The sequence below is a fragment of the Malaclemys terrapin genome, chromosome 4 (assembly GCF_027887155.1).
Source record: "Malaclemys terrapin pileata isolate rMalTer1 chromosome 4, rMalTer1.hap1, whole genome shotgun sequence".
Lineage (NCBI taxonomy): Eukaryota > Metazoa > Chordata > Testudines > Emydidae > Malaclemys > Malaclemys terrapin.
This window is the reverse complement of record NC_071508.1, coordinates 13,625,751-13,648,225: the sequence shown is the minus strand read 5'-3', so window position 1 is coordinate 13,648,225 and position 22,475 is coordinate 13,625,751. Positions and strand designations below refer to the sequence as shown.

At 42.3% G+C, this 22,475-nt stretch overlaps 1 protein-coding gene across 4 annotated transcripts in view; it reads left to right on the top strand.

The window, feature by feature from the left end:
- Positions 1 to 18,119, top strand: part of PFKFB2 (6-phosphofructo-2-kinase/fructose-2,6-biphosphatase 2) — a 28,182-nt gene extending 10,063 nt beyond the window's left edge. For 3 of the 4 annotated variants that reach the window (XM_054024892.1, XM_054024888.1, XM_054024891.1), the window contains 10 exons: positions 120 to 244; positions 649 to 856; positions 4,461 to 4,607; positions 5,912 to 6,016; positions 6,609 to 6,738; positions 8,389 to 8,451; positions 9,065 to 9,138; positions 11,819 to 12,013; positions 13,197 to 13,219; positions 14,285 to 18,119. In XM_054024892.1, coding sequence (XP_053880867.1) covers positions 120 to 244; positions 649 to 856; positions 4,461 to 4,607; positions 5,912 to 6,016; positions 6,609 to 6,738; positions 8,389 to 8,451; positions 9,065 to 9,138; positions 11,819 to 12,013; positions 13,197 to 13,219; positions 14,285 to 14,342 — 1,128 coding nt within the window. In that variant the 3' untranslated portion in view covers positions 14,343 to 18,119. Of the gene's footprint in view, positions 1 to 119; positions 245 to 648; positions 857 to 4,460; positions 4,608 to 5,911; positions 6,017 to 6,608; positions 6,739 to 8,388; positions 8,452 to 9,064; positions 9,139 to 11,818; positions 12,014 to 13,196; positions 13,269 to 14,284 lie in introns of all 4 variants that reach the window. The other variant, XM_054024889.1, reaches the window with a different exon arrangement.
- Positions 18,120 to 22,475: the final 4,356 nt, after the last annotated feature.

Here is a 22,475-nt window from a genome sequence, read left to right as displayed (position 1 = left end):
AATGTAAACAGTGTTTGTTTGTTTGTTTGTTTTTTGTTTGAAAATTGAAGAATAATGTCACTTATTCTAATTTATACAAAGTTTGCTTAACTTTTATAAAATCTCTCTCTCTTGTTCAGGAAGTGAAGGTCTCCAGCCCTGACTACCCAGAGAGAAATCGAGACTGTGTGATGGATGATTTCCTGAAGAGGATAGAGTGCTATAAAGTCACATATCAGCCCCTTGATCCAGATAATTATGACCAGTAAGAGGCGAGATTTAGCAGCATGTTGCATACTGGATATGCTGTGGAAACAGACACGTGGGCTGCTTTCTTTTGCCAGTTTTGTTCCCTAACCCAACATGCTGCAGTCCCTATGCTGGCGAAACTCTCATTGACTTTGCAATATGGGAGATTTGCTTGTGTGAGGCATGCAGAATTATGTCCAATATGATTTGCAAGGATTTCTCCCTAGTATATAAAATGGGAATGTTTAAATAGAAAACTATACTACATTGTAATTGTCTGTTCTTTCTCTCTAAGAGTTTTATAAGGCACCTCAGTGCCAAGTGGTAGCAGCAGTATCAGTATTACGAGAATACACACCTACACACACACATTTTGCTTTAAAGATACTGATGAGTGTCCTTGTTTTGTGTTGACCGTAGAAACCTTTCCTTCATTAAAGTGATCAATGTGGGACAGCGGTTCCTGGTAAACCGTGTCCGGGATTACATCCAGAGTAAAATCGTCTATTACCTGATGAACATTCATGTCCAGCCACGCACCATCTACCTTTGCCGGCATGGCGAAAGCGACTTTAACCTTGTTGGCAAGATCGGTGGGGATTCTGGCCTGTCGCCGCGTGGGAAGCAGGTATGTTCTTGGCAGTGTCAAGATTGACATCCTTTTAAAGTGCGTCAGTATAATAGGAACCTGGATTTAGGTCAGATTGTCTGCTGGTGTAAATGGACTCAGTTCCATGGACTTCAACAGAGTTTTGCTCATTTATGCCAGCAGATAAATTGGCCTGAATCTGACTGTCAGGGGTGTGTGACTTCTCTTCGGCCTGGGGTTGAAGTCCCCACATGCACCTTCAGCAGTCACTCTCCCTGCTCCCTTGTAGCAATGCTCCCTGCCAATGAGGGGTGTTCATTCTGCAAAGGATTAATTCTTTACTGCGCAAACAAGAATGGGTGTAAATTTTTATGGATTGCCAAGGTGCCACTTAGATTGTAAAGCTGAAATGTAATAGACTAGATTTGCCAATATGAGAAATGTTACTGCCAACGATGGGATGCAGTTTAATTAGGATAACTCCTCTTTATTGAATCCAGGGAGTGCTAGTTTACTAATTTTAATACTAGGTTCTTTTCAGGTCTTCTTTTATCTTAGACAGTATTTCTGAGATCAGGACATTTTGTTATTCTTAACCAATCAGCAGTTTATTAATTCACCTAGAACCTCATTGGTATATAAACAACAATTGATTGATCAAGTGTGGATACAACAAATCTTGTACCATATGCTGAATGCAAAATACACATGCAGCCTTCTGTGTGAGTAACACAGACCCAGTGTTGGGATCCAGCAACTATTCCGAGGAACAAAACAAATCACCCTAAATCTTATTACATTTACTGATTGTCACCAGTTTTAAGTTCTTTATCATCTCTAATGCATTTATCACCCTTCAAATAATTCTCTCGAAGACTAAGGATGCCCTTGTCTTAGGGTACTCTCTCTTATGAATTTCATTCTTGCTAATTAGGGGAGGGATAGCTCAGTGGTTTGTGCATTGGCCTGCTAAACCCAGGGTTGTGAGTTCAATCCTTGAGGGGGCCATTTGGGGATTTAGTTGGGGCTTGGTCCTGCTTTGAGTAGGGGGTTGGACTAGATGGCCTCCTGAGGTCCCTTCCAACCCTGATATTCTATGATTCTATTTCGTGTTTGGTTTGATAGGGACTAGTTTGAAACATCAAAAGCAATTGCTTACATTTCTTTTTTTGAAGTTCTGAGGCCAGTGTGCTTGGATTTACAAAGGAGAAACACAGGTTTAGCATTACTTAGTTAAAATCCACTGTTTGGTTACTTGGCAGTGTGACAGGCTGTCCACCCCACACAATGTCTGAACAGATAAAATAGGCCAATTAACCTTATAGGCTACACCTGGAGGAGAGCCAGGGATTGATAAGGGCTAATGGCTGGTGAAGCCTAGCTGGGGGAGAAGCTGGGTAGGGAATCTAAAGAAAGGAAATTTGAATTTGTAGGGGAGAGCCTGCAGTCACTTGTTGGAAGCAGCGAAGTAGGGAGGAGGAAACCGGGGGGACGACAATAAGCCCTGGGATGCTAGCCCTGGAAAAAGGGTCAACGCCAGAGGAATTGTGAAGAGAGTCCTCCAGCCCAGAGCCCTCACCCCCTCCCACACCCCAACCCCTGTCTCAACCTGCAGCCCCCTCCTGCACTCTGAATCGCTCATTTCTGGCCCCACCCCGGAGCCTGCACCCCCAGTTAGAGTCCTTGGCCTCACCCCCTCCCGCACCCACAACCCCCTGCCCCAGCTCAGTGAAAATGAGTGAGGGTGGGTGAGAGCGAGCCACTGAGGGAGGGGGAATGTAGTGAGTGGGGTGTGGGGGCTTGGGGAAGAGGCCGGGCCTCAGGGAAGGGCGGGGCTAGGGTGTTGGGTTTTGTGCGACTAGAAAGTTGGCAACCCTAGATGCGGGGTTGGGGAGGGTGAGCTAAGGGCTTGCACCTGCGGCCGGGGTCCAGGGCCAGAGCCCGAAGGCCCACGACTGGAGTCTGCTACCCACCACTCCAGGGCTGAGGCCTGAAATCCGAGCCTCACTGCTCCCAGGAAGGTGGGGAACTAACTGGCTGCCTGCTCCTCTAGCGTTTGTGGATCCTCAGGGGGGCAGGGCCCATGCCCTGCTGGTCCCCCCCCCCTTCCCACCCCCCCGTCACTGCCCAGGAGGCTGTGGCCGTAAGAAAAGCCTGGTGGCCAAGCCGCATTTGAGAAACGCTGCAGTTTCTATTGGCCACTTGCCGAATGGCGTTCAGCTCTCGTTCTCCATTGTTTCCATTGATATCCAGTAGATGGCGCTAGCGTATAACAAATTTCTTCAATCCGTAGAAGACTTCAATGTTTCATTCATTTCAAAGATTTTTTTATCTGTTTTTTTTTTCTGTATTATCTATACTGTGAATTGGAATCTCTGCTCAGATTCAAAGTTATGCCTTGGTTAGCTGCTTATATCTTTCAGTGAGACAAGGTGGGTGAGGTAATATCTCTTATTAGACCAACTTCAGTCGGTGAGAGAGACAAGATTTGAGCTTACACAGAGCTCTTCTTCAGGTCCTGGCCTTTAGCTCAAAAGCTTGTCTCGCTCACCAACAGAAATTGGTCCAATAAAAGATATTCCCTCACCCACCTTGTCTCTCTAATATCTTGGGACCAACAACACTGCATGTATCTTTCAATGTTCTTTTTCCTTTGAGTGCCATACAGTTCATACCGCTTAATTCAACAATTATTTAGAAAGAAAGCAAACAAAATCTCTTTACAGCTCCTCTAAATGTAGTGGACTTAGTCCATACATTCTTTGATTATATCCAATACCTTTTATTTCACATCTTTCAGGGCTTGTAGTGGAACAAGAAACATAATTTTGAAAAGACAGACAGGGTAATCACATCTAGAGAGATGGTACCTTTAATTCATAAAGCAGATAAATGTGCAGTTTCTAATTTGGGATAAAGATTGTTGGTTTGGATTTCTTGGGGTATCAGGAAGCTTGACCTATATATGTTCTTCATATTTCTATAGGTTGCCTAGCAAGCATTCTTAACTGGTGTAACTCCGTTTCTACACACAGCTCTGGTTCTTGATAGGAAACAGTTGAGTACTCTGCACAGGAAAACAAGAAATTCTTGTCTGTCATCTGGTAGGGGCTCTCTTTAGCTAGACCAAGAGAGATGGAAGTCTTATCCACAAGCAAATTATGGGAGTCTTTGGTTTCAGAGTCTAATAGCTGGAAGACTCCTTAACAAGCATTGAGCTTTCCTTTCCTGAGGAATGTGTACTTCAGCTCTAGCTTAACAGATGCTTCCCAGACAAGATGTCCCACACATTTGGATGTGCAGATTGAGTCCCATTGTCTTTAGTCCTGAAAGGAAGCTAAAGTTGGGAGCTCGTATGCAGTGATTAGTTGTAATTCTAGTTGCCGTGTTTAGCTTCCAGATTAAAAGGGGCCTGAGAGGGAGCTATGGTAACTTATTGCCAACATGTATTCAAGACATGTTTGACATCTATACAGCTCACAACTGTGAACATATTAACTCTAAACCCAGAGTGGCAGAAATTGGCTTTGGATGGCATCAGTTAATGCCAGTCTGGTGAGAAGTTTAGCACGTTCTTTCACAATGAAGAGTGAATTCACAATGGTTACTTTTATCATCTCCCAACCGGCTTCAATTTCTCTAGTTCGCTCAAGCCCTTAAAAAATTCATTGCCGAGCAGGAGATTGTGGATTTGAAGGTTTGGACGAGCCAGCTGAAGAGAACCATCCAGACAGCCGAGTTCTTGGGGGTCCCCTATGAGCAGTGGAAGATTCTGAACGAGCTCGATGCTGTGAGTACAGTGGGGAAATGGTCCGAAGCTATACACTGAACTTCTGGGGGGTTGTAAATAAGAATAGTGAACATCAAATAATGTCTTTCCCCTCCCATCTAAATACTTTCTGAGCATTAATTACGCTTCAGAACACTATGTATTTCTATTGCACCCCTCACCTCAGTGAGCTATAGAACTGCTTGGTGTAAAATTGAAAATGCCTACGGATTTTACCCAAGTATCCCAGTGCTCTTTACAGAAGATACCATTAAAAACTCAACATTCAAGGTCCCAGGTACCTGCAACAACCAACTACAGCACAACAGGCATATGTTGGGCTTTCAGTGGTTCCCACTGTAATTCTTTCATGCAAATAAGCTGTAAAGATAATAACCTGGAAATAAATACTTGTTTCCATTACACCTCTACCCCGATATAGCGCTGTCCTCGGGAGCCAAAAAATCTTACCGCGTTATAAGTGAAACTACATTATATCGAACTTGTTTTGATCCGCCGGAGTGCACAGCCCCGCCCCCCTGGAGCGCTGCTTTACCGCGTTATATCCGAATTCGTGTTATATCGGGTCGCGTTATATCGGGGTAGAGGTGTATTTGCAGATTTAAAAACAAACCAACCAAAACCACCGCCATAGAACATAAAGGTTTGGGTTTAAAATTCAAACTAGAAAACACATTGCAGTTATTTGTGGAGGAACATTTGCTCCTTTGCTGAGGTCATTTCTGTTGTATTCATAGATTCCAAAGCCAGAAGGGACCATTGTGATCACCTGGTCTGATATCCCACATAACACAGGCCAAAAAACACCTCTCAAGAAACTAGTTTCCAAAGAGGGGCTCAATCCCACAGTGCAGAGGTTGAGTCTCATGGTCATCCAAATGAGCTAGCCTGCCTGCGTCATGAGGATGTTAATGGAGATATCTTATCTCCTAGAACTGGAAGGATCCTTGGGTCATCGAGTCCAGCCCCCTGCCTTCACTAGCAGGACCAAGTACTGATTTTGCCCCAGATCCCTAAGTGGTCCCCTCAAGGACTGAACTCACAACTCTGGGTTGAGCAGGCCAATGCTCAAACCACTGAGCTATCCCTTCCCCCCATGCTTGCTTGCCTTTCAGGAGGGGTGCGAGGCTTAAGGAATTAATGTTTGCAAGCCCGCTCCATGGTTCTCAGGTGTGAAGTGCTGTGTTAGAATTACTCCTGTCTGTTCTGAAATGTAAAACAGTCGTCACATAGGCACAGAATCTTGTGTGTTCAATCCTTTTCCCCCCAGTGAATTCCCTTGTAACAAACTCCTCTTCCACCAGGGAGTGTGTGAAGAGATGACATATGAAGAAATTGAAACTCAGTACCCAGATGAGTTTGCGCTGAGGGATCAAGAGAAATATCTTTATCGTTATCCTGGAGGAGAGGTGAGCAGGTTTAAAATAATGTAGCTGAGTATGTGTAGATAGGAAAGAAGGGAATAATTAAAACAAAATTAGATTTATGTGGGAAATGGCAATAGACCTAATGGTAGCATCCCAAATGTAATTGTAATACAGTGGGTTATTGATCAGTGACTATTTCATTCATGGTGCCATGCAAGTGATACCACTTGATCATATTTGTAAAATGTATGAGGGTTATTGTATTATTTCCTTGGGGCTGTGGGCAAACATAGGGGTCCTTCTACGTGGAGCTCATTGCAGGGAGAGAGCCATAGACGTGATTATTTATTTTAGTTTATTATTTATTTTTATTTACATCTGTTGAAAATGTTGCTAGAGACCTGACTATCTCCACAAAATTAGGGGCCAGTTACCAGTCCAAAAATATATCTAGTCCCCGCCCCCCCCCCCCCACGCTATCGGTTCTTCTATATCTTCCATATTTTAAGATTTTTAACCTGTGTTTTGATTCACGTGAAGCAATTTTAAGCCCTGCTCTTGGTTCTGGCATCTCCGCATGCTTGTGAAACCCCGAAACATCCTTATGCTGTTGAATCTTTCCCTTGATTTCTAGTCGTACCAAGACTTGGTCCAGCGTTTGGAAGCTGTGATTATGGAGCTGGAGCGTCAGGGCAGTGTTCTGGTTATTTCTCACCAGGCTGTTATGCGGTGCCTGTTGGCCTACTTCCTTGACAAGAGCGCTGGTATGAAAGTAAATTCACTGTGTTAGGGTGGGGTTTGCCGGTTACATCACAGAGCTTCTGGAAGGGAGATTTGCATTATTCATTTAATTTTTACAAAAACAGAACTTTTTGAAAAAAAATATTCAGTAATATAGTACTTTACACTTCTCAAGCCTCTTTTAGCCTGGAGTATCTGTAAGTGCTTCACAAATAGTTCTCCTTGCAGTGCCACTGAAATGCAGCCACTTCGGGCATGTGAGTTTAGGAAGGTTATTCTGGATAGGCCCTGTTATTGGGACTTGAGAGATGTGGGTTTCAGTTCCTGTCTCTGCCACAGACACTTCTATGACATTGGGCAAGTCACTTAATCAACCCCGTGTTTCAGTTTCCCATCTGGAAATGGGGGGGTGATACCATTTTACCTGATGGATGCGAGGAAGATAAAATCCATTAATGATTGTGAGGTGCTCAGATACAGTGGTGATGAGGGTCATGTAAGTATTTAGAGCGAAAGCATCACCTAGCCAATTTCTGGACAGCAGTGGGACTAGATATAGCACAGAGAAGGGAAATTATAGCCGAGGACACGGAGGTGAACTCTTAAACTTCTGGAGTGTTTGCCACGATCTTTAAGATCCACCAGGCAGATACCCTTAGAGTCCTGTGGCTGCAAGAAGCTATGTCTACACTGCAATTAGACACCCACGACTGGCCCATGCCAGCTGACTCGGGCTCGCAGGGTTATGGCTAAGAGACCCTTTAACTGTAGTGTAGATGTTGCAGCTCGAGCCCAAACGTCCACACTGCAGTGAAACAACCCCTTAGCCCAAGCCCTGTGAGCCCACGTCAGCTGGCACAGTGTAGACATTGCAGTATAGACATACCCGAAGTGGGTGGGTCTCTGAGGACTTTTGCTATAAGCCTCCGTTTTTGGGGATGTCTGTGTCTGCTATTGAAAGCTATTTCCACTGGGTGGCAGGTTAGGAACAAAAGAAAAAAATCCCTATCTAAGTTCAAGACCTGTCTGTTGGGACTGTGTTGCTGGCCATGCCATGCGGGAGGGACCTTGGGAGGAATCCTGGCCCCACTGAAGTCAGTGGTAAAACTCCCGTTGATTTCAGTGGAGCTGGGATTTCAGCCCTTAGGTTCAGCTCCTGGTCTCTTGGTTTCAAAGCTGGCAGCAGAGACTGACACTTGCAAAGGCAGAGTGATCAGAACTTGTGGTGGGAGGAACTCTCCTGGCAGACTGAATAGCAGCAGTAATGTGCCCTTAGATGGAATGACTGGACTGTGACTTGGTGGCTCAGGGAGGGGAAGAGTTGAAGCAGGAGGGAAGTGCACGAAGCTGATTCTAGGATGTCCCTCAGGACTGCAGCAGTAGACTCAAGAGGAGAGATAAAGGGATGTCAAATAAATGATGAGGCGATTACCTTCTACATCTGCTTTTCAGAAAACGAAGGCCCTGATCCTGCAAAGACTTACTCACACACGTTAACTTTAAACAAGTGAGCCATCCTCTTGAACCCCATGGGACTTCTCATGGGCTTAAAGTTAAGCATGTGTGTAAGTCCTTGCAAGATCCAGGCCAAACTGAGGAACCACAAAATTCCTTCATAGATCCAAACTGTGCCCAGTACATGCCGTGTTTAACTTCTCCTTATCTGGTTTCAGACGAGTTGCCATATCTGAAGTGCCCCCTTCACACCATATTCAAGCTCACTCCAGTTGCTTACGGTAAATATTTCCCTTTTTCTCACTTAGCTGAATGTTTATGAATTTGCTGGGCAATTTGATATCAAAATACACATGGAAAATTATGTCCTGTTAAGCATTTAAGTGCTACATTTATTATAAAAGTTAAAAGAAAATAAGGGGGAGGCCAAATGAGAGAGAACGTTATATTTTTATAAAATGAGTAACAACCAGTTTCTTCTAAAAGAGACCCATTATCTCTGGATTATATTTATTAACCGGGAAACCAGTTTTTCCCGCGAGATTTGAACTCTTACCTGGGAATGAACTGAACTTGAACTAGTTTTCATGTCAATAATTGTAATCCATACAGCATGTATCTTTGTGTGAAGGCTGCCCTTGTTTATTAGCTGCACTTCTGCAGCAACATCTACAGGAGAAAGTAATTAAAATGTTGCCTTTGACACACTCATGTAGAATCCATGATTAATATTAAATTTAAAGTACTGTCTATGTACAAGTTCTGTACAAAAGAATAAACTGAATTATTTATTGTCTCTGCAAACAATTGAGTCCAGTTGCCAGTAATGAGAATAATTGATTTTAAAAGAAAAGCTAGTTCCTCTTTTGAAGTTCCTCTTTTCATTTGGTGAAGGGTGCAAAGTGGAAACGATCACCTTGAATGTTGAAGCAGTGAATACCCATCGAGACAAGCCTTCTGGGAGTACTGTAAGTCTTTACTGAAAATCCCTGCCCTTGATTCGGGGTTGGCAAATTACACAACTAGAGCCTGCATTAAAGATAATATTGCAAATCTGAACAGTCACTGTGGAGTGCCTGCTAGAAATCTTCCATCCATTTCAGGATGGAATCTCAAAAACTGCTTTTGAAGTATTGCCCCTATAAGGATAATTACCTTCTTTGAGCAGAACTATTGCAGGTATACATTTCCAGATATTTAGTTTGTTGTTTCCAAACATGAATGGGAGAGAGTTTATTTTTAAAACTGTTTAAATAATCATATTAGGAAAACTGAATGCAAAGTTTATCAATGCAGCCTTTTTAAGCTTTAGGGTGATCATCCCAATGTGTAATGATGCATTTCCCCCATTGTTATTGCTATGATCTGTCTTTTTAAGGTGCTCGTTCTATAATTCTTTAATGTGAGCTCTCTCTCATATTTCTAAAGTTATAAATAGCATTGGACAAAAGCCTTAAATAAACTTCTCGGTTGGCTTTAACTCTGGTTCACAAGAGCTAAAATGCTGTGGAAAGGTCAAGGTCACTGCTGTAACTGTGATCTGCCTGGAAAGCTAATCTTTCAAGGCACCATCATCAGTGCATTTGTGCTATTGCTGTTGGTTCAGCTTATGATCCAGATATATGTAAAAAGCAACAGAGGGTCCCATGGCACCTTTAAGACTAACAGATGTATTGGAGCATAAGCTTTCGTGGGTGAATGCCCACTTCGTCAGACGCATGCGAAAGCTTATGCTCCAATACATCTGTTAGTCTTAAAGGTGCCACAGGACCCTCTGTTGCTTTTTACAGTTCCAGCCTAACACGGCTACCCCTCTGATACAGATATATGTAGTTATCTGAGGCAACTAGAGAGGTTTTTTTGTACCCTGGTCTCTTCATACTGATACTCTTAAATTTAATAAAGACACATCTACGTATTCTGTGCAAATAAGGACATTCTGACACAGAAACTTAGGCACAGATAGTGGGGAATGACCCCTTATGACTATAAAGTGGATATGAACACCAACCTTAGCCATCAGTATGTTACGGAACAGAAGATAGTGGCAGTGTGAGAGCCAAATTCAGCCCTGGTGTGGGCGGTTGCACCTCTACTGAAATGCAGATGTTCGAACAGCAGTGAATGTGTAATGGCCTCTGCTGCTGTCCCCACCCACTCCGTAGGCTTCAGAGCCCAAGCTCCAGCCTGAGACATAACTCCAAAGTGCTGTCTACACAGCTAGTTTTAGAGTGCTAGCACGAGCCCCGCTATCCCACGTCTGTCGACCTGGGCTGGGAAGTGCCCTTCCATGGGTTATGTAAGCATACCTCGAGGCCCACATTCAGCATCCTACCCTTGTTCAGCAAAGCACTTAAACACATGCTTAAATTGTCTGCTGAATTGAGGCCTTACGGCCAAATTTTCAAAGGTTGCTTCAGTTATTGAGTGTCCACCTTTACATGCTGACACAGGGCCTGATAGTTCAGAGGTGCTGATCATTTGCAACCGCTAGGGTCCAGGTGTTCGCCATCTTTTGACAATCAGGCTCTGCGTGTTCATGTCGAGCACTCAAAAACTGCAGCACTCAGAGTTAAAGGCCACCTGCCAAATCTGGCTCAGTTAGACTGGTGTAAATCGGAAGTGATGCCATTACATTTAGACACGCTTTTGAAAACTTGGGCCTTTACCTCTCTGTGCTTTGCAAAGCGTATGTAAAGTGCTGTGAAGATGATTGTCATTAATACCTATTTCTAATCTTGTTGAACTTTTTGTGGCATCTAAATTGTCTGCTTATTGAGCTACAGGATGACAAAAGAATCCTAGATTGACAAATTTGGAAGTTGTAGACGGGCAAAAAGTTTTGAAGGTGTCATGCAAAGGAAACACCTGCATTGAAATGGACTCTCTGAGGAGATTCAGCAAAATTTCAGTGGCGAGTTCAATTTTGGCGTTTTATAATTTGCCCTCAAATTGCACTAACACTGTGACTTTGTTCCTGTGTGATACTCAGCATTGCCTCCATGAAAACAGTAGGAGCTGTTACTATTTGGTTCTTTGCTTCCCTGGCAAGATACAGCAGCTCTGAAAATAAATCCAAGTGCTTGGGGAAATTTTACTATCAATACAATTTTTTTTCTCTGCATCCTGTTTAAAAAAAATCTTGAACCCACAGAGATAAGGGAAATAAAGCTGTTACAGTGCAGTGACAAGAGAGCATTTTAACAGCAGCTACTAGACTAAAGCAGTATCTCAACTCTTCTCTGTGCAGTGGGTCTAAGGTAAAGGGAATAGTTAGAAATGGATAACTTTGAAGAAGGTGGCAGGTGAAATTTTATAGTTGAGGGGCCTGAATCTGTAGCCACCCAGAAGTTTAAATTTAGCACAACACCTGTGCACCATGTGAATTCTCAAAATAGGACTTCAGTGGCGCACAGAGTTTGTGCTGATTCTCTGCACAGAGGAATTTTTCTATTGACTTCCATGGGCTTTGCATTAGGCCTCAATTGGTTTGAATGGGAGATCTGCCTGCAGAGCAGAAGCAGGATTAGGTTTCTGGTTATGGTAAGTGGAAAGTGTCTCTGGCATCAGGAATATCTTGGCATGAACTTTGATTTCAGATTGTGGTTCTGCTTTTCATTCCTTGTAATATTCTTCATTTTCAATCAGAACAACCTTCCAAAGAGCCAACCCCCTGGAAGGATGAGAAGAAACAGCTTTACGCCTCTGGCCAGTTCGGACACAATAAAGCGCACACGAAATTACAGTGTTGGGAGCAGGCCTCTCAACCCACTGGGGTCTCTGCTATTCCCAGAGGCTCGAGGTGGGGCTGATCCGCAGAAGCTACAAGTCGGTGTTCAAGTGGTAACTCCTCTATCTTACCTCTCTCCCCCTGGTCAAACACAGAACTAATGGCCAAACAATTACTCCTGTTTTCCAATGGTCCTGTGCAATGCACAAATGAAATGTCTTGAAGTTTAAATGCCTTATCACCATCCCTGCTTTAAAATAGCTTCAGATTCCTTAGAGCCAGCAAATTGGGGTGCAGCTGCAATCGTGTAAGCATAAAATGCCCTGCTCCCTGCAGAGTGAATGCCATTGAATAACAATAAGTTCCTGGTTTGTGTTTTTAAAATACGATTGCCCTTTCCAGACAGGTGGATTTTTAAGGGACTCTCTGCTTGCCCGAATGTCATAAGGTATATGCAACAAAGTGACCCTCTGATCCAAGTGAAACTGATCGGCAGCTTTGCATGCACGATCTTGTTGCGGGGAGGAATAGTTCTGCCTCTTTGTAAATTGAAATGGATTAATCGGTTTTTGTTGGTCCGCGCTGGATGCTTAGTTTTTGCACTTCACACTGCCTAAATACTGAATTGTAAGTAACACTTTTAAAGCTGAGGTCCTGACTGACCAGTGTATCTCTGCTTTCACACTGGTGTTGCTTCGCTGATTTCCACAAGCAAAAAAGAATAGCGGTAACGTGACAATTTGGGCCCCAGTTCAGTTCTAATAATTCTACCGTGGTAATAGTAAAACACAAGTCTAAATTTTCAAAAGTGACAGATTTGGGATACCCAATTTTAAGACACTTCAAAGGAGCCTGATTTTCAGAGGACACTTGATGAAAATGGAGACACTCAAAATATCTAGTCACTTTTGAAAATCTGAGCTACATAGAGTATGTTTTAAAACCCGAAAACATCCCTTTAAACTTAGTACTAAAAACCATTTCTCCCTGTACTGACATTAACGTTGCAGCTTATCAATATGGAATACACTGGGTTGGACAGAGCCATTTAAATGAGCGTTCAGCCAAGAAGCTGATTGACTGGCTGGACTTCATTGCTGCTTTAGGATGCAGTTTCCATGGCTTGTATGAGGTAGTTGTTTCTTATACAAGCCTGCAATGGTCCCTCCTTCACAAGAGATTCTGGGGGTTGTTTCAGTTTTTCCTTGTTTGCTGCTCTGCTTTTACATTATTATTTTTTAGTCTTTGTTAAAATGCAGTATGAGCTATCCTGTGCTGTTTCTTTTTTCTTTGCAGCTTCAAATGGGAAGTGCTTGCTTGTGAGTATCACTGAACATAGCCTGTAGGCATTCTCTCTGGGTTTGTTTAGTAAGTAGCAATTCTCTTAATTATAATTGCATGGCAATCGTTGGGGGGAGGGGGGAAACAATGAATGCTTGGGGCAGAAGGAAATCATTTGTCACATAATAGTCCAGCAAATCAAAGAAAGGCCATTGTTGGTGGAGAATCTATTTATCATAGGTGAAATTCATCATCTGCAGAGGCAAGTGTGAGGGTTGAAATGGAATTTAATGATGCATAGGCTTCATGCTGGCCATTTGCAGAGGGGTGAATTTCACCCCAGATCAGCAAGATTACTGGGATAGATGAATGGTGTATCAGGCCCCAATACGTTCTGGGTGTAACCCCATAGAAATCATTCAGTGGAATTACACCAGGGGAGATTTTGGCCCTAGGTGCCTGTCTACAGCACAAGATGCTAGTAGCTGTAGTTTTGTTGTTGATCCATGCTAGAAATTGCCTATCGAGATGAATAAATGGCGAGTTACACACAGAGGTGGATGGCATGATGCAGCCCTAGTCTGCAGGACTTCAGAACCGTTTACATGAAGACTTTAATAAATTGGAGGAGGGAAAGTTCTGCCAGACATCTAGTAGTCTGAGCCAGGAACTTCTTGAGTTTTAATTCCTGCTGGGACACCAACTCTATGAGGCCTTGGGCAAATCTCTTACCCTATCTGCCTCAGTCCCCACTATGTGATAGGCAAGTATAATCTCGCAAAGTTTTTGTGATGGTTATTTAATTATAGCCTAGTCCCAAATGGTGCTGAAAACCCTCAACATCCATTGACTTCAAGTGGGGGTTGAATTAATTTCCCACCTTACAGGAGAAACTTGGTCCCTCATAGGATTGTGAACTTTGTAAAGTGCTTAGACAGTGAAGAATGCTATGTTAGTGTTAAGTATAATTATTAATCTTCACTATCAGATCCGATAATCCTACTGGAGGGGTGAATTGGATGGGGCTGAAGGATACTGTAGCATCTCTCTTTCTCACATCCAGTGAGAGAGGACATAAATAGTCTATTATCCCTTCTCTCCAGGGAGCCAGCAAACAACATCACCTGTGAGTCCTTGGTTTCTGTCTCAGCCACCAAGTGAGGCTGTCGAGCGAGAGGAATTTAGTGTCACACTGTACAGAATGGCCAGGAAATTACCCGTACTTCCCTTTGTGCCTGTGTTGCTCAGATCCAACCTTGCTGACCATGAGGCCCTTTCTTGTCCCTGCTTTAAATGCCTGAGTGAATGTCACTGCAAATGTTAATACAAATATCTCTTGATGTACTTGATGTTTCAGTTTATACCTTATCTGTGAAATTGACTTCTATAACTTTGACCTTGCATTTTATTTACCTTATTTGTGAAATGGATTGTGCAATGTGAGATTTGGTTTTATTTAATTTTGTTGTGGTTCTTAGTAGGTGTCTCTTTGGGTTTTGTATGTGTGTGTTTAATGTTATCACAGCATTTTTGCTTTCTCCTCTGGGGAGTTGTATCATTTTCTCCTATGCATTTGTTGCAACTCCATTTAAATGCCTGTGGTATTGCTTATTTGCTTGTTGTTGAATACTCTTTGCCTAGAGAGCTTTACCCATTGTGGTTGTTTGCCACAATGGATATGGAGTGGAAGTTGTTTTATGCCCAGTTGTAGCCATTTGGCATGAAATCTCTTTCTCTCTCCACTGATTTTTGACTGTGCCTGGAACGCACTTCTATACTCAACAATGTTACTGATGCTACATTGTATAAGTGACTTTGCTTTAAAGGAATATTCTCAAAAGAAGCTGAAAAATGTTTGCATTAGAACAAGGCCTTCAAAAAACTGTCTCTTCTTGTTGACCACCTTGGCAGCCAGAGAGGAATGTTTTAGAATTGGGGTCTGGGAGTCAAAAGTTATGGGTTCCATTCCATGGGTTCCACATTGACTAATTTTATGGCATTGATCAAGTCATTTAATCTCCCTGTATCTTGGTTTCCCATCTGGGGATAGTACCCATGTTTATAAAGTGCTTTGAGATCATCCGATGAAAGGTGCTATGTAAGTGCCAAATATCATTGTCGTGGACTTGAGGGGAGCTCATTTTAACTATTGATTTTAAATTAGAAAACTGATCTTGAAACAGCTTTTTAAAAACTCTGGTTTCCAAGGCTTTCTAATGGGGATCGTCTCAATCTGGTGTTGCATGTCAAACTGTCAAGATGACCGTGGTGGTCAGTTATTCTTTTTAACTTTATTAAAACACGTCAGTTTTATTTTTTATTTTTTTTTCATTTCATGGATCCAGTGGCCAGGAACTACCCCATGCAGATGGAAGTACAGACTACACTCTTCCAGACAATTCCTCTTAGGTGTTCCAGTCATTACATGGACCTAATGCACTCCCTCCCTCACACACACCCAAGACAGAATTTAACCCTATAGAAATTTATGTTTGCAATTCATCAGAGTTGCAAATACTTCTTGATACTGACAACATTATGTTCTGAGGAATAGATATTCTATGGCCTTTTCCATTTTATAGGCAATGCACTTGTCTTTCAGTTTCGTTGGTAGAAAAAAAAATGGGAGGGAGAAATGCATTTTTTCCCTGTGACACTGAAGTTAGATGCCTTGTCCTATTTGACAGCTTCATTTTCGAGCTGTATTGAAACTGCTTTTTTAAATTGTCATTTGCTAAGTTGCCTTAACTTACAGTTTGCACTTACGAATCGTATGCCAATTCTCTCTTTATGTAGAACTGTGTTCTGCAGATGGAAAGGAAAATGGTTGTTGGTTCAATTATTTTCCAGACATCTAACACACATAGTAAGAATGGAAAATTAGGGTTTCATAAAAGAGACTCCATTCATATTTCATTCTCAAAGACAGTACCAAAAAATGGAACGCTACAGTCAGACTTGGGTCTTGCTGTTTTCAGATGTCACTTAAACACCTCTTTCAAGCAGGGAAAGCTGTACTTTGTGTTGAATCAAGACAAGCACAACTTCCGTTCAGAATTGAACAACTTCCATTGAATGTCTACAGACGTTATGAACATGCATCTACAGGCACAATCAGAACTTGTAGTTACCACACAGTGATCTATCCAGGAGCTGTTTGTAACTCATCTTCTAACAAAAGGATTTTGAATTTAATTGCACTTTGTAATGAAAGTGAATCTCTTTAGCACTTTTACTGTGATTACGTAGCCTCCCTGTTCGTAACCAGCATTATATAGGCATACATTCCTTAGGATAAATGACTATGCTGTGGGTTTCAGGGTAACGTGCCTTGTTTTGTCTTTTATTCTCTCTATCTTAACATAGATTTTAAATAACAGATACAGAAAAGTTTTATTTAAATGATAAAGTGATGTTGTGACTGTTTTACCCAAGCTGCAATAACGCACAAAATGTCAATGGATGTTGCTAGATACTGAGTGAATGTTTTGGGTATTGTCAGCAAAGTTGTTATGCAGAAATGGCACCTTCTTAGTTCACTCCCTGTGTGTCTCTTCGTCTCATCTGTGGACTTTCCTGACACAAACATGTACTCATGGGAGGGCAAGATGGATTTTATTCTCCAACCCTCGCAGTGGGGCGGATCCTGTTCCCACTCACGTCGGTGAGAGTTTTGCCGTGACACATTCAGAGGAGCAAGGCCCAATGGAATGGTCAGGCTAAGGTCCAGTTGCAGAGTCTGTAGTCTGGGGATGAGGTGAGACAGAAGGGTCCCAGCTAGGTCTCCAGGTGGGAGCTTGTGTCACTGGCAACAAGGTGAATTGTCATTTTCACTTGTAAACTGAGCAAATAAGATTTCTGATCAACAACGGTGAAATTCACCCCTGGACTGAGGAACAAGGCCTGCGTGCTGCTTATGCCTGGCCTTTGTGCTGGTACTTTGCACAGAAATTAATTGTACCCTGAGGAAATAAACCTGCAGCCCTCCCCCGCCCCCAAATGCCATTTTAGCAATGTTATTTTCTAACCATAATCGCACTTTAAGCTCGAGTCCCTATATGAAGAAGCTGGTGGAGGGGGGGTGCAAACAAACTGATTGAATTTAGTTCAACACTTCGTGAAATTTAGTCTACAACATCCTTTTTTTTTTTTTTTTTTTTTTCTTTTTCCCTAATGGTTGTATTTTGCATTAAAACTCGGTCTGAATGTATTGCTATAGACACATTCTTTATAGAATACTAGCATCTTAGGCTGGCATTGGTTCGTTATAAAAAGTTGCTTGTTTTTTCTGTTTGTGTTTTTTTGGGGTGGGGGAAGTTTTATTTTTAATCAGATCTGATTTGTTTGTAAATCACACATGGAAAAATGTCGTGTCTGATTTTCTGAATGTTTTGTTTTCAAAAGAGTAAATGTGTTTTGGTGATTTTCATCATTGAATCAATGACTTAGTTTGCGTCTCTTTACTGCAAAACACTGATGATTAACCATAAATAAAATGGCACAGACTGCTTTACAAGATTGGGCCACAATCTTCAGAAGTGCCCCTTTTGTATGAAGGGCAAATGCTCAGCAATTTCTGCAATTCAGGCCCCTTTAAGGTGACTCATATTGGGCACCTAAATACATTAGTCACTTTTGAAAATCTTGGCCTTTGTATTTTAGTTTATATAACTGCGTGTCTGTAAAGTTACCTGCTAGTTTTGCTCACATGAATGCATTCTCTTTATAAAATGCATCAGAACATCGTCAGTACATTTCCTGTATGGAAGGAGCATAGTTGTAAAACCAGCAAAGTGTTTCACGAGGTTGATTTTTTTTTTTTTTTTTTTTGGCAAATATGGGCCTGCAAAATAGATATTGTAATGTTGTTTCTGAATATTTGTGTTGTAAACTTTCTTGTGGATCAGATAAATAAAATGAAGTAACTTTGAACCACTAGACTGCTTCAGTATTGTTTTTCTTCTCATCGCATGCTCTAATAAACTGTTCTACACTCCATGTGTGAAATGCCAACATTCTGATTTATACCCACTTTGCACAGTGATAAAGAATGATGCTAAGTGCGAGTTGGTGGAGACTTGAGCTGTATATGCCCAAAGTTCGCTTCCATCATTTCCCAAGTAAAACTGTGTCCTTTAACTGTAACACTTGAAGGCACCAACTCTATAGTTGTGATGTCATAGCCCAGAAGAGAATTACATGTCGTAAGTTTAGAGGAAGAACACTATGGGAAATGTGCAGAGATGTTACGATTTGAAACCGAGATGTATCTGAAGGAGAGAATTAATGAGCACAAGATTGTGGTGTGGAAGATATTTGTTCCTAGAAGAGAAAATGGGTTACCTCTGTTGTTGTCATGGGTCATGTGCTGCCAGCAAAACTCCCCTCTGAAATCAATAGGAATGGTCTTGAAAAGTGCTGGGACGTTATGGCTCTGTATTTCATACTATTGAAGTATCATACTTTATACTTAGCTATAGGTAGTCTCAGCTCCATTGTCCAGAGTGATTTCAATGGCTTATCTCTTTTCAGCTTTGCACAGTTATAATTTGTGCCTTTTTGATTTCTCATTTCTAGAGGAAGTCTGGGTTAATGTTGTAGAGGTCTTGGTTCCATCATGAACTTGGCTGAAAACTTAATGGACACTTGAAAAGACCAATCTCATCGTGGAATTAGAATGCATTGCCAATCTCCTGGAGTCAACATATTGGCTGGAGCTGCCTCTGCGGACATGGAAGTAGAGTGAGCCAGTTAACTATGCACTTTGGGCCAGTAACATGTTTTCAGCCCTCTTTAAAAATGATAAAAGTGTTCCTGGCTGCGAATGCTAGAATGATTCACAGCTGGGGCAGAAGAAGCCTCACCTTGGGAACTTACCAAGCCCCTTTTAAAGTAACTGTGTGTGGGAGTGTGATGCCTAACGTAATCTTACACTTTCTGAATTAAAACAAACACTCCCATTTAGTATTTGACATGGGCCTGACCCTACAGTGCAGCTTTGCCCTTGACTTCTGTGAGAGCAGGCTCCCCTGTTTTTATTTATGAAAGATATCTAGTGAATTAGAGACAAGTCACAAAAATGAGGAAGAGAAAGCATGTTGGAGGAAGAGACTTGTGGGCTGTCGCACATTTGCATCCCTGGTCACTTCCTGTCTAAATGCATGAGCTTTCATCCAAATCTACCATTTGCTTACTTGCTTTCATAGGATTAAAATAACACTGCAAAGTAAAGTTAAATAGCAATGTATTGTAATTTGACTACGCACAATAGGCTGTAATCACTTTGCACAACATGGTGAAGTTAATTATTTTTCTATTATGGGTGAGCTTTTGGGCACATCATTAGATAACTGGTATTTTTTTACCTGCCAGAATGTATGAATGTTGCTGCTAATATATTGACATTGTAACTTTTTAATCAATACTAATGAGGGGGAGAGAGATAGCTCAGTGGTTTGAGCATTGTCCTGCTAAACTTAGGGTTGTGAGTTCAATCCTTGAGGGGGGCCACCTAGGGATCTGGGGTAAAATCAGTACTTGGTCCTGCTAGTGAAGGCAGGGGGCTGGACTCAATGACCTTTCAAGGTCCCTTCCAGTTCTAGGAGATAAGATAACTCCATTAATTTATTTTTATTTTATTTATTTTTATCGGTTCCACAATAGAAACGTGTTTTAGGAAGTTGGGTCTGGTACCCTTACTGTGCCAGTAGTCCCCCTGCTTGCAAGGTAAGGCGCTAACAAGCATGTGTAGAACGTGTCAGAATGTGGCCCCCTGTGTTTAAGTTAAGTCCGATATCTTTATCAATCAATGTTTGACCTTAAATTCAGCTTGCAAAAGGGATATATAATTTTATAAATATATTAGTACTGGCAACGTTGTATTGAGCTTTCTTCTACAATGAAGTTCTTATACTCTGCACCTAGGTATAGGTGAATAACAGAATAGATGATAAAATGTGCTTTTAGATGTAGGAATACGTCTTGGCACATCTAAACTTACAAATGCATTCTTGCCTCGAGCCATTACTGATGTACGTATTTGGCTGGTGCCAGAGTTATTCAGGCCGAGTTCAGAGTTTTGTCATTATTAACTGAGAGGTGAACCCAGCGATATAATTTTTCATGCTGTCTCTTTCACCTCTTAATTAAGTGCTACCCATGTGAGTGAGTGCTCCAACATGAGGACGAGTTGCACTATCTTAGCCCTACTTAAAGATTAAGCACAACTATTCTGGCCTTGTGCGATGGGGTGTACAAACCCCACATTGAACAACAAGGGCTCCTTTTGGGTTCAGCCAGCCCCGCCCCACCACACGGGCAGCAAATGCTCCATTTGCTGGAGGAATTAAAAGGCAGCGAATTAGCTCATTTGGTGAGCAGTGCTGAAGGTGAGCAGCCCATAGCTCCAGTAGAACAGAACAGAGGAACAGAGGGAAACCTAAAGGCTCTGACACAGCTGCCAAAAGGGGCCCTCCTTAAGGGAAGGGAAGACCCACTGTAGAGACAAGCAAAGAGGGAAGTATCCGGTGGCCCTGGACAGTGGCAACTCCCTCTTGTTTCTGTTGATTTGGATTTCCCCACCAGGCAAAGACCTTGGCCTGAGGGGGTGACGAGTGGAAGAGGCCCAGGGAGGACAGCCGCAAGTAGCCATGGTTGCCAGGTTACTGCTAGCCTGAAGAGCCCTGGGTTGGAGTCCGATGGAGTGGGAGGGCCCGGGCTCCCCTCCCCACAGCCCCCTTGGCAGTCCGGGGTTGTGGCTGTGACCACTAGGCCACACTTCCCAACCAAACCCCGAGCGGGGACCATTACACACTGGTTACACCTTTTTCAATCTGAGGTAACTCCATTGTCAGTTGAGCCAGTTGAGTTACTCCACACGGATGTAACAAAGCTGAATCTAGCCTTGGTACGTTCCTAAGGAACAAATTTGTTAGTGGTGAAAGTTACATTTTTGCTGTGTAAGCCTGTCCAAAAACAAGCAGCAAAGGAGTTACACCATTTTCATGCCAGTGCCTGCAAAATAGGTGCACGCTACATTTGCACCAGTTTGATATTCTGTCAGGAGTCAGCTTAGCCAGGAACTAAGTGGTTTCATTGACTTCCCTGGTATTGTCCCAGAGGCTAGATTTTTTTTCCATCTAATTTTCACTAGCTTTTATGTCCAGTAGCTGTTAATACACAACAAGGCACTGTATCCTGCACTATGAAATAAGCACCGTCTATCCCTCAGGACCTTGCATTAAAATGCAATTGCTGTCTTCTTTTACATTTGGTGAGTTGCAATTTTTTTTTTCATGTCTTTCTTTTAATGATAGTTTTCAAAAAAGAAAAATGTTTTTCACTTGTGTGAAATCTTTTCCATCTTAGCTATGAGGTGTCAGGGGTAATTAGAATGTTGAAAAAGGCTTACGGAGATAAAAACAAATTAAATCAGGCTGGGTAACATGCATCCGAAGAAGTGAGGTTTTTACTCACGAAAGCTTATGCCCAAATAATCTGTTAGTCTTTAAGGTGCCACCAGACTCCTTGTTGTTTTTACATTTGTGTGTGCTTGATGTGATCTTGGATACTTGCAACAAATACATAAATGGGAGGGAGGGGTTGCACCAAGCTGTACAACAGAGGTTCCTGTCCTGAATGAAGTCACAGGCATAGTTATTTGGCTTTGAAAGGATGCTGTGAAGCCCAATTCTGCTGTCCTTGTGCAGTCAGAATTTTCATAGACTATCAGGGTTGGAAGGGACCTCAGGAGGTCATCTAGTCCAACCCCCTGCCCAAAGCAGGACCAATCCCCAGACAGATTTTTTTCCCCCCAGTTCCCTAAATGGCCCCCTCAAGGATTGAACTCACAACCCTGGGTGTAGCAGGCTAATGCTCAAACCACTGAGCTATCTCTCCCAATTTTGTCTGTAGCAGAAGTGCAGGATCAGGAAAACAGCATGTATGTTGCACTTATGTCCTTTTTCTATATCTTATGAGATGTTTGTCCCAAGAATACTTGGAATTTTGGTACTTTATTGCTTTTTAATTTTATGTTCAGGTAGAAGAGTACAGTATTTGCAAACCTACCTGGATATATTTTCTGTGTGCTGGTTGCAATTACACACAGACATTCACAAATGTTTGTTTATAATAAAGGGTCTCTACAAACAAATCTTGTTTCCCCTATGATTTTTCCCTCCAGTGTTTGCTGTAATCGGCAAAGCCTCCATTGACAGTTTGGGGTTCGTATTGTATGCAGGCATCATAGCACCATAATAATGTCTGGGAATATATAAAGTCTGTGGAAACCAT